Source organism: Chaetodon auriga, chromosome 24, assembly GCF_051107435.1.
Source record: "Chaetodon auriga isolate fChaAug3 chromosome 24, fChaAug3.hap1, whole genome shotgun sequence".
NCBI classification, from domain to species: Eukaryota; Metazoa; Chordata; class Actinopteri; order Chaetodontiformes; family Chaetodontidae; genus Chaetodon; species Chaetodon auriga.
Window position 1 is genome coordinate 10,411,259 of NC_135097.1, and position 16,623 is coordinate 10,427,881.

At 43.7% G+C, this 16,623-nt stretch overlaps 1 protein-coding gene across 2 annotated transcripts in view; it reads right to left on the reverse strand.

The window, feature by feature from the left end:
• kcnip4a (potassium voltage-gated channel interacting protein 4a) overlaps nt 1-11,634 on the reverse strand; it is a 119,513-nt gene extending 107,879 nt beyond the window's left edge. Inside the window, exon 1 of one of the 2 annotated variants that reach the window (XM_076725209.1) lies at nt 11,407-11,634. In XM_076725209.1, the coding sequence (XP_076581324.1) occupies nt 11,407-11,467 (61 nt within the window). In that variant the 5' untranslated portion in view covers nt 11,468-11,634. The remainder of the gene's footprint in view (nt 1-11,406) is intronic. The other variant, XM_076725204.1, reaches the window with a different exon arrangement.
• Nucleotides 11,635-16,623: the final 4,989 nt, after the last annotated feature.

Genomic DNA, 16,623 nt, shown 5'->3' on the forward strand with positions numbered 1-16,623 from the left:
AATGGCAGAGACTTATTACAGAAAAAAAATGATGTGGCCGATCAGCGTATCTGGGGGGCAGATGTAGGCGGATTTTTGCAGCCCTCTCAAAACTGCACTTCAGCGTTTGGCTGAAGATGATATACTACAGCTCAGCCATTACCGCATACACTTTACTACCACTAATTTATAACCACTGTGTTAATGTCTTCCAGAATATGTCAGCACTGGACTTTATGTCAGCACTGTTCAAAGCAATCGTTTTATTTCTGCTACGACATACACTTAGTGTCCTAAATTTACATGCATCACATGCAAATGATTTGTCCCTGGTCATCCACCAAATGAGCTTAAGCTTACATTTATATGCACATAACATTAACTACCATGCAATGATAGATGGTTATGCTGAAGGGGAGACAGCAAAGCTAAATCTAATTGCTTCCCCAGAGATGAGCAAGGCATATTCTGTACCTGAGAAGACAAAGGGGGGCCCTGGACAGAGAGCTGGGAATAGAGCCATCCGTTCCCAGCAGGCCTAGACACACGCCTGATTGAAAAGAGTGAACAGATTGGTCGCAGTGTTACGGTATGATATGGATTCTGTGGTGACACCTGTTAAGTGAGCGCAGCCTGAGCTACATCCACATCCTGAAGGAGAGGGGCTTGAAAGCTTTGTCCCTCAATATATTGGATCATTTATATTCAAGAAGCCATTGCTGCACATTGATATTCAAGTCCACTTCAGTCGAGTACTAGTTAACTCCAAGGCCAGGTACAGAGGGCTTCTGATTCAAGACCAGGTTTCTGAAGAGTTTCTTAAAGCTGTTGTAATTAATATTTTGATATGGACTCCATGTATGTAAAAGGGGCAGTGGTCGGAGCAATGGGTTAATGTAATTCCACTTCTTTTGGTCTGTACTACTCTAGTTATTCTTTCGCATTAAAAAATCCGCAATTATGACCTGCTCTCACCGCTAGCAGTGTCTTTCCATTTGCAGCATGCAGCCATTTTTATCCCACCATACATTACTTATCAAGCACCAAACAACAGACAGATGAGGTTAGCAACAAGCTGGTGAGCACAGTGGAGCGTTTAGATGCTAAAGAGACACATATTTAATTCATGAGTTGTTGGAGACCAAAAAAGAGCTCAAAAGTAGAGTCAATACTGCACTTGCATTCGTTATAACTCCAAATGAATGCTTATGTTACACTGTATATGCTGTGTACTGTGTGGAAACAGTGTCACATTATAAGGCAACAACATTTCAGTGCAGTGTTAATCAACTAATGCAAGCCTTAGGCTCAACAAAAAATGCAGCTGAAGGAGCTCTGTGCATCCTGGTTCCCAAATAATGCATAAGAACTTCATTAATAAATAATGACATGCTGGGTAACATTTACAAACAGCTGAGTACACTGTACTGCTCAGGAATCATTGTTCCTCTAATATAGACACTCTATTGGCTATGTCAGAAGGAATTTGCTGTGATGTGTTCTGAAATCAGATCAGACAGCCCGCTCGTGTGGCACGGATTTAAAGCTAGATGATACGAAAAATATGGACAGTTAGTGGTGCGTCTGGGATGGGCACCAACTGCTGCTTGGTTGTTGAAGAATGAAATGCAGCATTGATGGGTACCATGATCGACAGACCATCGACAAAACTGGCAGTGAGCAACTGTAGCTACAGTGTAAGCCATTGAACAGGAGCTAAGACTATTTGTGCACTGATGTTTGCCATACAACAAAATTACAGAATGATAATACTGCTTGACTCTTACGGGGTATGGGCAACAGGTTAAGGAGCTCTGACATCCGGAGGGAGGTTGGAGCAGAGCTGCTGCTTCTTTGCATCAAAAGGAGGCAGTAAATGAGTTTCCAGTTGCCTCCCACTAGAGATTTCTGGGCACGTCCAACTGGTACGAGATCCTGGTGTAGACCCAGAACATGCTGGAGAGATTATATATGTCATCTGGCATGGAAACGTCTTGGGATACACCAAGAGGTGCCGGAAAACAGTGTCGGGGAGACGGAAGTCTGCACTTCCTTGCTTAGCGTGCTGCCACTGTGACCTGGCCCTGGGGTTAGGTTTGGGTGAAAGCGCAGTGCTCTTGGGGGAGCACTGCGGGTTAGGGTTAGGGTTAGGGAACATATACCAGCTAAAGAAAGCCAAAGCATCTACGCACAATAGGCTCCTTAGCACAAGCAGCGAGCACTTTGCCTGGTGAAGCAAAGAAGTGACTCCCCAATCGCCTCAGCGTGCTTCGGAGGACTTCAGTGGAGCTGATGTGGTCCCAGGCTGCCAGCACTGACAAAGCCTGCCTGAGGTGCCATTTGAGGCAGCAGCAGCAGTAAGAAGCGCTGCACAAAATGGATTTTATTCCTTCTCACATGAACAGCAGCAGTGGAACAACAGAGTTAACAAATGCAAAAAAGTGGACAGAGTTCTGTTAACTCAATATGGATTTTTTTTTTTAAAGGTGTAGGTGGTTTCGTTTTTTCTTCTTTTTTTCTTAATTGTTCCTCTGTTAAATACATCAACTCATTAGGCTGCTGTGCATGAAGTAAAGAATGCAGAAAACACCTTCCCATGGCATTCATTATTTCACCACACACACAAACACGGAGGCGCTGCTACGCACGAAGCCACACACAAACTTCACCTTTTACTGCATAATTCAGAGCATTATCATATCATTTCCATTTTGCCACAGGTCATTTCTGAGCAAAGTCTGTGTGTTCCTGGGTCAGGTCTTATTTCTCAAATTTACATTCTCTGTTGTGCTGTTTGCATTAAAATGCGTTGCCCTTTCAAAGCAGCAAACACATTGAATAAATACAAAAGTTTAGGGGTTTGTCTGATTACCAGGGGTCCAACGCGGCCCAATCCAGACCCAGCCCACCATTGGTACCTGGCAGAACTTCACACACGTTTACGTCCTCTGTCCCTTTAAGGCCAACTGCGGCGCTTGTCTTTTCAGTGTTGTAGGGGGTGATTTTGGACAAGCTTAAGGAATATTAACAACCCTGCTGTCTCAGTATAAAGTGATGGAAGACACACATTTAAGACAACAGGCTCATTTGAACCAAGCCCTGCATTTCCATAAAGCTTTACAAGGATAATGCAATAGCCCATTACCGAAGCCATTACCCGTAGCAAAGGAGGTGGCCGCCCAGCAGCATCAGCAACATAACATGAACTCAGCTCTTTTATTTTTTGAATGTTCTGCACCACATTAGTTAAGTGGAGCTCACTAATTGCCTTTACTATTCAAGTGTAATGCCAGTGCTTTGGGATGCAGCCGAGCCTCCTATATGTTCAATCTTTTGGAAATCAAAACATTAACTTAGGCCAACACGGAGCCATTGCAGTGGAAGAGGTTTTAATTAATAGCCTACTGTGCGTGAGATTCTTATTTTAATTCACGTGTTTGTGATATGAAGGCAGAAAAGATGAAAGAAATGGACTGAAGCCAGAAAGAAGGAAAATCTTAATATTTTCAATGCCTCAATGGAAGGAAAACAGGTTTTTTTTTGCCTTGATGCTCAAATTTTTATTGCAGTATACAGCTAGACCTGTGTGCTCATAATATATATGGCATACCGCCTCTACAATGAGATACCTGGACTTGTTATTGTGATACTGACGTGCATGAAGAGGCTGCATGCTCCAATTACACTCTAAGCAATTATAACTTATTCACTTGAAATTCACATATTTCTGGCCTGTCAAGTCTTCTATTTTTGGCTCTTTTGTTTTGTCGAGGCTGTCATTTGTCAAAAAAAGCAACAAAGACGGGAAACACTGCATTTTAGGATTTCTAAAATTCTTTAAATTATTGCCTCATGCCTACCCATCCCCAGTGAACACACGCACACACACACACACACACACACTAGCTACAGCCACTGCAGAACCCTGCGAAAGATGCTGTCACAAGTCGGAGCCATAAATCAGAGTGCTCGTTATTCTCTGTTGCAATAGCTTGAAATGAGCTGCTGCTTTCGATGCCATCGTTCCCTCCCTGCTCCAATGTCATGGTGGTCAGAAACCCTGCAGTTCAGTGTTAGCGGGTCAGCTGGTCGTCACAGCAGTGCCAGACAGACGATGCACTGAGCAATGTGCATCCCTCTGCTTCCCTCCAACACACACACACACACACACTCTCTCACCCTTCCAGATTTCCCACACACCCACCGCGACCTTGTCCTCCAAAGTGGCGGCTAAAATTAGCAAAAATGCATGAGGGGAAACAACCTTGTGGATTGAATAAACTGCAATGCAGTATTTAAAGATGGAGAGCGTCACACTATGTAATCAGCACATCCCGGATCTGTTTGCTCTCTCGTTTTGAAACACGAGCGCTGCATAATGGCGTCCTTTCGGAAACAGTGGTTGTTCACTTATTTACTTAAGATGACGTGAAATCGATACAATCGCCTCTTGAACCGCGGGCTGTGCAATCTGATAGGAGGGAGAACGTACCGGCAACGAGACAGCCGAGATCAGTGTCAGATTTACAGGAGTAAAGGTGTCTGTAACTTCTTTATGTAACCTTGTGTTACGAGAAGCTTCCTTCCTCGCCTGCTTGTGTGTCCTGCGATCCCACAATGCAACTGGCCTGTTCAAAACATTGACAGCTTCACTTGCAAAGGCTAATCGAAAGGTCACACAAGATAATGAACAACGGGGCCGCGATGCCCAACTTACAGCCTCGCGGATACAATTATGTGTCAATCACTGCATTTGTTCATTATCATGCTTCAATTATGCACCGGCGTTAATTATTACGTGAATACCGGTTCAGCACTTTCTAAACGGGCAAGTCAGCACAATGAAAATGAATCTCGCCGACGGTCCAGCAGTGAACTTTTTCCTGTTCCCTCTCTCACTTTCTCCCTCTTCCACTTGTTAAAAGGGACTGACACTAAGGCATTTTATCAGGAAGAAGTCAACACACGGGACACACTGCTAAAAGAAAGCTGCACGTGTCGACGCTACGCACAATATGCGCACTTTCAGACAAGCAAAAAAAACCTGACACACGCGCACACATCTCCAGAGACACGCGCGGAACCTTTTACCACTTCCCTGCCCTCTGTGGTTGTGTGGCGTTTTCGGAGTCAATGTGTTGGAATGCCTCCATAAATTATTCAGCCGCAGCGCCTGCTATCTGAAGATAACAGTGGCTCTTTATCGGTCAGCATGTACAGAGACTCTGCGCTGGTGACTATACAAGCACCTGGAGGCAACCGGGGCACCTTCTGTGTAAGGATGCGTGTCACTGTGGCAGTGAAGCATACAGAAGAATGGAGCCTATCTGAAGGTTTGTGTTGTAAGGTCACTTTCATTTTCTCTGGGGATAGTCTCATTTTCTGCTCATCAAAGACAGCTTTTTTTTTTTTTTTTGCTGCCATTTAACTACTAAAGCAGAATAGACTAAAGATCAGGAAGGTTACCTGTCATCTATATATTATATTATCTGGACAAAGGCACAACAGAAAAAATGAATCTATTTATTTACTGACAAGTAACACACAAATAGTCTGCTGACGACTTCATGGGATCATGAAACATAAGCCATGAATTTGGTTGTTTTATCTAAACTTTAAGTGTATTAAATAATACTTCCAGCAATCAAATCGCTTCTTACAGGTTCTCCATGTTGCCTCAGACTCTGTTAATCACATATAATTACCTGGGCTGCATTTAACTACATACACATATTTTGTTTGATGTAAAAAAAATAAAAAGCTGAAGCTGTAAAAGCAGCCAGAGCTGAGACAATTAGCTGATGATTATCTTATTATTCAGTCATTTAACTATTTTAATCATTGATTTAGTCATTTTGAAGCAAGAATTCAATTCAAAATGTGCTTTCCAGCTTCTTCACTGTGAATATATTCTGGTTTTCTTTCGTTTCTATGATAATAAACTGCATAAATGTGAATTTTGGTGTGGTGAACTGAACAAACAATCCAAATATGTACGTCAAATCACTTTCTTTAACGACAGGTAAAAAGGCATATTGAGACTGTCTAACAATGCCAATACAAATAGGCAAATAACACAAGACACAGTGCTAGGACGTCTGTCCACTGCACGCAGGCTTGAAGCTTTGCACTTGTGTGTGAAAAGCTCATCTTTACACTGAGACACTATTGTCTCGGTGCCACCACTTGGTGTCAGCCTTGCACACTGCATGAATGCCACGACTACCATGCAGCAGAGAAATTCCTTCCATGGTTTTCAAGGTTGAATGTTAGTTGACATAACACTGAAAAACATCTCCTGATAATTACTTAATCCACGGCAGATAAGCCTATTGACATTTGTTCAATACACACAGCTGTTATGTTCCCGATCTATTTTCAGGTCCAAAAAGAGCATATGGCTCAGGTCCGTACGCCTGACGTGTCATCATCTCCCATCGGAACGACACATGTTTGGTATTGTGTAGTCTATATAAAGCGATGGCAGTGGTATATGGACTTTTGGAGGGACTAAAGGCCAGAAGAGGCTTTTGAACCCACCCCACCGGGACGAGAAGAAAGACAGACGGACCCTCCAGTTGCCACTCGTGCCAGGCCTGCCTCCACATATGGCCTGTATGATGTTCAGCTCTGACACAATTTCATCAAGGACTCCTTGGAAAAACCCATCTCACTAGAACATATGGCTGATTCTTTCGTGTTTGTTCCATTACTGGTTTTTTATGAGGCTCAGTGGAGGGTAAGGCTGGGGGAGCGAGATGAGGCAAAGTTCGCACATTGGAGCCGATCTCAAATGCACATAGTAACGCACTGTTTGTGATTATTTGCAGGATGAATGAAATGAGAGCTAAACTCCATAATAATGGGAAAAACAGTAAACAGCAGGATCCATACGGTCATCGGGGAATAAAACAAATTAAATTGTCTTAATGCAAAAACTAAGTCATGGAGGAAGCAAAAAAAAATATTCGGCAACATCACCAACCTAAATTCATCGTCTGCTGCCTGCTGACTATTCTCTGGATTTGTAAGGTGCTGGAGCCAAAGCCAGCATGGACTTTAAAGGCAGGTAAGTGCAATTCAAAGTTAACCACTGCCTTAAAAATAGATGGACATTTTTCAGAGTTCCTCTTCCTTCCAGTCTGTTCAATTTTTGGCTTTTAAATGAAACGCAAGAAACTTCTTGACGGGTGCGTCAGTTCACCGCGTGTCTATATTAAAACATATTAGCATACAAACAGCAGGCAGCGGACCTTTCATTCACTGAAACTCCTTTACTGTCACAGTGACAGCAAGGAACATCATTAAATATCTATAAAGACATATAAAAAAAAACGACAAATGAAGTTTTAATGAGGCATAGTGACGAACGTCTTGAACCATGTAATGATGTGTGCGAAGAACAGTCATTGATCGTTCACTTCTTCACAGTTGCTTCGTGTGGAAATCGAACTTTTCTTGACAACCACTTGATTTTCTGAACAGAAAGGTGACAAACATCCCAAGTTCCTTGTCTTTTCTGTTATTTTTTCCGGGCACCAGGGAATGTGGTTTATCCTCAATATGACCTTGGCACGAACAAAGACGGACACGTTTGCAGGCTGAGGCCAAGCGTTGCCACCCAGTTGGCACCCGCTGTTTGGCACTCTATCCAAGGAAGTCAAATGGAGTGAATCTGTGGCATAAACAAGCCTGCGGGTGGAAATATAAACATGAAAGAAGGCTTCAGCAATCATAAACAAGCACCTTATGTTCCGCTGTCCCTATAGTTGCAGGCACAGCTTTGACTCCTCTTCCACGGTTTCCCTTCCACACCTCAATCAGTCACCCGCCGTTCATCCGTCACTGTTTTACTCCACCTCTCCCTCCCTGTCCCCTGTATCCTCGCCTCACCCTATTTTCTTCCCTCCCCGTCTCCTTCCCTCATTCTTCTCTGGCCTGAGTCCCGAGGCAGATGGTCCATGCAAGCAGATGCTCCCCACCCAGTCTCACGAAGTGAAAAACAAAGGCTGGGTCCAAAGCAAACAGAAAATACTGGAGGGTGCCCAGGAGATGAGCGGGGAAGTTCATGGTACAATTAATCCTGGATTTGACCAAAGACCAGCTTTTTTTTTAATTGACATGTAGAGAGGAAGCACACAGGTGGACACCAACAAAAAAAAAAAAAATCTACCAATTACAAACACTTCTATCTGGGTCCCATCTTCACGCTAAGGAGTACGCTTGACTTCACAGCAGTTGGTTTGCCATTAAGACTTTCTGATGTGCCAGATCTCACTATTTAAGAAGCCAAACTGTCCAATTTTGAATCTATCTATAGAGTGAAGTAAACGTAGGCAAACAGATCCCAAAAAACAGGGATTCTTAGACTTCTTGCAAACGCTTTAAAGACTTTGCTTCATCAAGAGGTGCAAATTTCAAGCTGCCACTTGCTAAAAATGCTGTCCTTAAAAACAATATGTGGCCCATTTCTGAGTCTCCCGAAGTTGCTTTTAAATGTGTTCATCAGAACAGTCTTCCCTTCACATCCAGCACGCTGTAATTTATTCGAATCCAGAATCAAACAGCACATCTTTTGCAGGAATACAGACAGAGGAACTTTTAGATCAATGATCCTGTACTGCACGCTGTCAAAACTTCCCTCTGAAAAGCCAAAGCACACCACTGTGCCGTCTGACAGATCTGGAGCACTTTCAGACCGCAGTGTCACTCTGATCGCAGGACCCCTGGCTGACAGATGCTGAGAAAACACACACACGCCGCATGTGGTCAGTTCCCGACACCGTAAAAGCTCAAAGATGACATTTAACAGCAGAGAAAGTGTACTGCGGTTCATTCCTTGCCTCGACTAAACAAATACACATCTTCAAGGACATTTTTCACTGAAACATCCCACGATCATCATAACATCCTCAATATACTATTCTTTTACAGCGTCACCTGGGTGCAATCATGTCACCACACCAAACTAACGACTTTTAACCCTCCACTTTACACCTGCACTCGTCCCCACTGGCGCCCCAAACATTGCATTTATTATAGGTTGCCTTTTGACTGACAGTAATCTGCAAAGTTTTCACTTTATCAACTGGTTCTGCTGGAAAATATATGCATGCAGCAGGCCAAACATAAGCCAGCGTAATTAAATGCAAATCAGAATAAACGAAGCACCAATTCAACAGCTATGAGGTGATGCCTCGTGGTAACACTTTTACTGTTTATGTTTTATTACTTAATGTTGTTTAATGCTGTTCAAGGGCCTGGATATTCAACACCAGGCATAATTAGCAATGATAATTCATACTGACACAAAGGAAAGGAGGACATTCATCACCTCAAGCGCACAACGGACGCAGCTTGTTCTCGAGTGTTTCTGTGCAGAACGCGGAGCTGGCCGTGGTGCTGAAAGTAGCTCATTCGGAACGATAAACCTTACGGGGCTGCATTTCATATATCGCCTTTCTGAAACTCAGGGATAAGGTACTAAAAGAGAGGAAATGTCTAGGGGAGCCTCTGGCAGGCGCCGACAGAAGTTGCAATGGTGATCGGAGAGAGCTCCAAGGCACTGATGCAAAGAAGCACTGCACCACGGAAGCAGCTCTTGGGAGGATCAACTCATGGCTGGGTGGCTGTAGCATTTTTGTGGGCGATCATTACATTCTTAAGATTTCCCTGGGGAATGCATGATGTGCTAGCCCGCTGGGGACAAAGCAGTGAGGGCTGGGAGAGCGGGGTGGGGGGGGTGGGGGGGAGAAAAGGATGATGACTTGAGAGAAATGAGACTGAGTGACTTGCTGCTGGAGGCAAGCTGGTGAAAAACTTTAAGAAAAAGGACAAATTCAAGTTAACAGCTTGAAAATATGATGTTTTCTGGGGAGAGAATAGCGATCAATGTCCTTCAATAATACAACACCGACGAGTTTCCATTCTAATACTGCAACTAAGATATTACAGACAGCTGAGAGGAACTGTCAGATCGATGTCTTCGCCACAACTCATGACTTATTCTGGTCAAAAGCCGAACATTATGTTCTCCGTGCCCACATCTGCGCTCTTATTATTCAGCCCACTTTCAAGCATTCATCAAAGTCTGCGTCTCCTCATTAGCTGGCATGCGTTTCACTATTTCACTGCAGTTGTTTCAGCGGTTGCAATATTGTTTCCCATTCATTATGCCGTGAGCAAGGGCTATCGATGGGAGATCAAAATTACAGACATACCTGAATAAAGCATTGCCGATGGAGTGTTAAGTTCAAGAGGAAAACCTCTGGACAGCTCAGATCTCTTTAAAACCTCCAATGCATGAGTCATATCCTTAACAAAGGATAATTAGGACTCAATTAGGTGTGCAAACAAACATTAACCTGGGCCAGGAATGATGAGCAGTTAACTGCTCCTCTGGCTCCGAGGAGCCTGAGGGGAAACCTATGGACTATAACTGAGTGATCATTATTCTGGATGCCAGCCAAGTGCTGTGGAGGGGGGAACCCAGGAGAGGACTTGAGCTGCTGAATCCATCATGGTCGTTTTTTTTCACCGATGCCCCTGTGCCCATGTACTCACATGCAATTATCAAGCAAGGAGGTACAGAAGTTTTGTATGTACAGATTGTGGCTACAGTGGATGATAAACATCATCTTTATTGCAAAGGGGATTTGTAAACATGACCAACCCAAACACAATTTTAATTGCCCTCAAACTGCAACAGTGAAAAGCAAACGTAGCTGCAGCACAGTTGAATTTCTGACAAACTGACGGAAGTCGCACTCATAACAGAGCATCAACCAAACATATTTTTCTTTTCAAGAGAAGGCAAAAGTCCAGATACGTGGCGCAAAGACAAAGAAAACGTGAGCAATTTACGTTGCGGAAGCATGCAAGCTAAACTTTGGCGTGAGAAAAAATACGCCAAACTCCATTTAAGTTTAGCAATTTAATGCTGCCTTTCAACAAATACTGACTATAAAGAGATTAACGACTATAAATGGATAATGCAGACAGACAATGAGCGGCGTTGCTCATCAGCCGTCAATCTCTTTGATAAAATGTGAACTTTATTCAACTGAATTAAATGGCGAGCTATCGCCATCACCTGTGTCTACTGGTGCAACGTTCAGGAACGTTGGGAAGAAAACAGTAAGCCAACGTTACCGTTCATGTTTTAAAGTTGCAAGTTGTCAAAATACTGCGTTTTTCCTGATATTAATTACAAGACGAATCGAACTGTGCTCCTGGAGTCACCCAAAAATGAACTTACACTGCATCAGGTTTGAGTTTTTTTGGCCCGAAAAGCAAGGCAACGTTAAATTGTAATTCTTAAGCTTGGAGGTTTGACTGAGCGTTTTCTCCATGCAAGACCGAACAGAGCAAACCCCTAAATCACCAAATTAGCGGTGAACTCGCCAAAACATGCGACCACTGTCCTACCAGGTGACGAAACAGCAGCATCCACCCGGGCAGAAACGGTCTCCACTCTCTTCGCGTCCATAGTTTTTTTTTCCCGTGGCTGGACTTTTGTTAGAAAGACGCTCGCTCGTTTCACTCAGAGTGTTTTCACTCAGCTCGTCGGCGCTCACTTGTCAGCGGCTGGTACTAGTTGCTGCTCATTCAACTCCTCAAGTTTCGCAGTGAGCGAGAGCGCTAGTGCGCCGCGCGTGCACGCGGCTCTTAGCGGGGGCGCGCAGAAGCGGGTGAGTGTGCGGTGGTGGTCATGGCGCGCGCGCGTGTGTGCAGATCAGCGTCTGCAGATGAGAGAAATGCCTTTGTGTGTTCATATTTTATGATGTGTGCAGCTGAAACGATTGGTCGATCAGATAATGATTTTTAAATGTGAAAATTTGCTCCTCTGTTTGCCATTAGTGTACATTTAAAAATTTTATTTAAAAAAAAAACCCTGACCCCAACCCCATCCCAGCACATTTGGAGTGACTTTGAACGCTGACTGTGTGCCAGGCCTTATCACCCAACAGCGTCTGACCTCCGCTGTGGCTGAATGGGAGATAAATCCCTGCAGCCAGGTTCCAAAACTTGTTGAAATCCTTCTTCTTAGAAGAGTGGAAAGTATAGTCTCTTTATACTTTTGTGCACATAGTTTTTCGCACCTGATGGTCAAATCACTGTCCTGTAGTATCTCAGAAATGCAGAAATGCACATAAAGCAGTTCCAGTCTTGCAATGTAGCATTTCCGTCCACTGACATAAACTAGATTTATGGCATCTCTGTTACAGTGCGGCTTGTTTGGCACGCCATGGGCTGCATTAAACTTTTAAGCAGTGGTTCCCAAAGTATGGTTCATGGACCAGCAGAGGTCTTAAATGGTGTTTTCATCATAAATCTCCCCACTTTCCCTACTCACCACAAACAGTTTAGACAGTTATATAATTCTGCAGTAAGTCAAAACACTCAAGGATGCTGCCTGATAAAACAGCAGACAAATACCCACCGTGCACAGTGCACATTCAACGCACAGTATCTCCCTTGCTCCATTTTTCTCCATCTTGCACGTAAACAAGCTGCAGTATAAACAATACATCAGCTGCTGGACAGAACTCTGCGTCTGCAAAGAGGCCAGGGAGCATCAAGCAAGCCGAAATACAGGCCGCGATGAAAAGATAAACCCAGAATAAACCAGACCTCCTCTGAGCAAGCCAAGACAACTGTCAGCTATTTTGAAGATTGGAACATTTTTAACAGCACAGCACATCTGGTTCATGAAGCAGAGTCTGAAAGGATTGTTTAACTGTCTCCCAAGAATACCACAAAGGATGGAGTTTTGTGTCTCACTGTAAAACACGCAGCTCAGTCCAACAACAGACAGATTTAGACAAATCCAGAAACAGGAGGCCATTTGCTCGGCTGGTATTATGTGAAATTGCTGACACTTCTCAAAAGCAGCAGCTTCTCCCTTAAACTATTTTGACGGGTGTTCGAGCAAGTACCTGCTTTGAACCGTGGAGTATTTTTAGACACATTTATTTCTGTAATATACATGAATCATATGCAGCTGATAAAAAGGAAAGCGTGAGTGTGGTGCTCCGCACAGCTGATATGGATTTCAGAAGATGTATGAGAGGAAAAAGGAATCCAGGAGCTTCTGTGATCCATCAAGACCGTCGTTGGTCAAGATGAAAGGTGCATATAAAGCACAGTTTGCCTGATGCCTGATGTATTGTCAATATGCCCTGTAAGCATATTTCCACTCTAAACATTTCATCAACTCTGAAAACCACTGAGAGATTTATCATGAGGCACTGCACTAAAACTTGTCTAGCTCTTACAACACGGCTATTTAACTTAAATAAATGCTGATATAAAATGTTAAGATACTGTAACAATAACACAAGCAGAGGGGGGGAACAAAGTCAGTGTATCATTGCTGACAGATACACAGCAAAATCTGTGGAGGCCTGAAGGTTGCTAACATTAGCCCCCATCAGCTACGACTACACCAAGTACGGCTGAAGCAGCAAAAGCCTGAGTTTTTTTAATTCAGCTTACAAGCTTTGCATAGGAAATATGTGGCGTTTCTCTATTCAAAAGGTGCTTTAAAATGGTACTCTGGCAGTTAGCAGTACAGTCTGAGTAGCCTCCTGTTTGTTTTTTGCACTGTCCTAAAACATTGAATAGCTGTTTCCTCCTCTCTCCAAATTTTTTGCTACGCTAAGCTGACCAGCTGCTCTCTAACATTTTCCCAAAATGCCAAGCTTTAGCTTACAGCCTAAAATGAATTAATTTTGCACATTGCTAAAACAACAAATGCGTGTTTTTAAGGCTTCATTGTCAAGGAGTGTTTGTGGAGCACAACATAACCTCCTCAACAGAAACATGTCAGGGAAAATCTCCTAGCATTTGCCCAACATTTTGGAAACCTCCATCCACGCACGGCCTCTTCCTCAGCCCTCCAGCGCGCAGACAAGACGAATGCATTCCAATTGACAGCCATCATTTTCCGAGACTTGTCTGAGCGAAGGCTACTGTCTGCAACTGTCACCGTGAACAATGACTGATGCCGTTTTTGAGGTGGCTATAAATAACGGCGCACCTGGACAGAAAAATGAAGCCAAAGTCTGCTCAGACAGACTGGCACAGGTAGATGGATGGCAATGTGAGGGCATTAATGAGACCACGGGTCCGCCAACACATGGGGATGAGAGGCCTGCAGATGGCTTGATGTCATCATTATATGACAGTGTGTGTGTATGCGTGTTTGGAACTTTGTGGAGCAAGATGGAGAATGGCATTAGAGAGTGACTGAACCTCAGTTTCCCAAGTAAATTTGGGAATAATTGAGGGAAAAGACAATGAAACGTGATTTTAGCATCAATTAGTTGAGGTCCAGGAAAAAGTCTTCCAATACACACACACACACACACACACACACACATTCAAGCCTGATTCTGATCTAATGATATCAAACCAATAGCAGAGTGAACCCCCCCCCCCCCAAGAGATCACAAAATGAGCATCTATTTCTGTCCTCCTCTCTGATGTGCCCGAAGTTTAATCATGATATATTTTGGTGTGCTCAGGGTCTCCACGCTGTGCTTAATGAGAAGACTGTGCCGATATTAGAGTTTCGTCACTTCGATTCGTCTAAACATACAGTTGAAAAATGAACATAATATCTTCATCAAGCGCATCGCGGGAGCGTGGAAACGACTGCGGGGTTACGGCCGAAGTTTTTGGTGCTCCACAATATATGAGAAGAGTCAATTACGAGGTGGAAAGCGTGGCTGATTTTGCAGCCTTGTGTAATTTAACAGAATGAAATTGCAATCTCCCACAGATGACGGGCAGATTCCTGATGTGCGACACCATTATTTAAGGCGCCACTTGCAGCCCGCTCTTCTGCCTTTGGACACCTTTGTCAGTTTAAATGAAATAAGACAGGAAGGTAAAGCATTCATCTTATTCATGCACAGGACTGAATGTCACAAAGGCCATCTCGAAGGCCATTAATGCACTGTTACCAAAGACAGGAAAAGGAGGTGATGGACTCTGTACCTGTCTGGTTTGGTCTTTGACAGGTCACTGGACTGTCAAATGAGAGCCTGAACTTGAGCATGTGATAATGCACATTAGACACACCCCCACAACAAAGCACCTTTTTACAGAGGAGAGTTGATGACAAGCTGACATGCCTTTGACATAGAGGGAGCTGTGAGCTTTGACCATGAGTCTCAGTGAAAACCTAAAGCTAAAGTCAGGGTTGTTGTTTTGAAACCTTCTCCTCAGAATGCATTTACCATCTATTTTAATCATTTCCAGGCTTTCCACTTCCACTCATATCATTCATACACATAACTCGGACAGGAAAGTTTCTCTATTGCACATTCAGTTTCCCTAAAAATGCCTCTTTCGCATTATCAGCGTTTAAACCAAGTCGACATCGCGGAATGCAAATTCGCAGACGGTCACATGCTTTGGCTTCGACGAGGATGTGACTAAGCCTTTTTTTTTTTTTTTTTTTTTTGAGGAAATGATGTGCAAATATGTCTGATGAGAAAAAAAAGCAATTAATAATGTCACCGCATTCCTGCAGTGTGAAGGACAGCCGGCGGTTTCTGCTTAGCAATCATGCACCTGTCTTAAAAAGAAAGTCGTGCGGTGTTATGTAACTGCATGTGTTGAATGCCTCAGTGCTTAAATGCAAACATTTGCAGAAGAGGCCTGGCCCTCGCTTAAACACAACCTGCATACTGATAAGACTTCGCCTCATTCGCAAGTATTTCCATAAAGTCCACATAAATGACATAAATCCGCCAATTATCTCTGCAGACAGCTGCCTGACAGTGACGGCGATCATCACAAACCCCGGATGTTAATTAATGCTCTGATCTATATGTCAGGCCTCGGAGGCTTTTGGGTGATTAGCAGCACTGCAGGTAAAAATATTTTTGGTTCCCCTGGACGGCCACGGCCACCTAATTGCAATCAGCACAGTCAGATGGCTTCACTTTCTCGAAAGTATCAATCTTCATTGCAGCAGCAAGTTTCCACAACAGAGCCAGATGCTTCCTCCAGGCGCCACAAGCAGCGATTGGAAAATGTAAACAACACATCACTTGTCTGACGTCGGTCGTCCCTGAGCCTCCCGGTAAAGGAACGGTGCTCAGATACGCTCCGCGGAGCACACTAAGTAGAAACTGGGCGGAAAATTACACGAGACATCGCGGAAGGGATCATCTCTGCGTCTGAAAATAGACCCGTTTCTCAGCAGCTGACGCTTTGGGTGTTTGAATATGAGTCTCTCATCTCTGATTTATTATTCGTGAGATGTTTTGATCTGACCCTAAGACTTCTGAACGAGACCAAGAAAAGATCTGAACGACTTCATTTGTTTTATCTTAATTTAGTATCGATTTCTGCCCAAGGTGTCCCTGTGATCTTAAAGCAGAGATCCTATCAGTTCATTTGCCTTGATGAGCGTCCCCCCCCCCCCACCACCACCCACACGGCACAAACATCCTCCGATTGTCATTCCTGCCTCGCTGACAACCTCAGATGAACTTAATAACAGATGGCAGAGCTAAAGAACCTCAGCAATTATTTGAAGATGGCTCTTTCATGCCTGGAGGGAATCAGCGAGGCTGCCACTAATCAAGGCATAACTGCTCTCTACATAATTCAAAAGTCTTATTATAA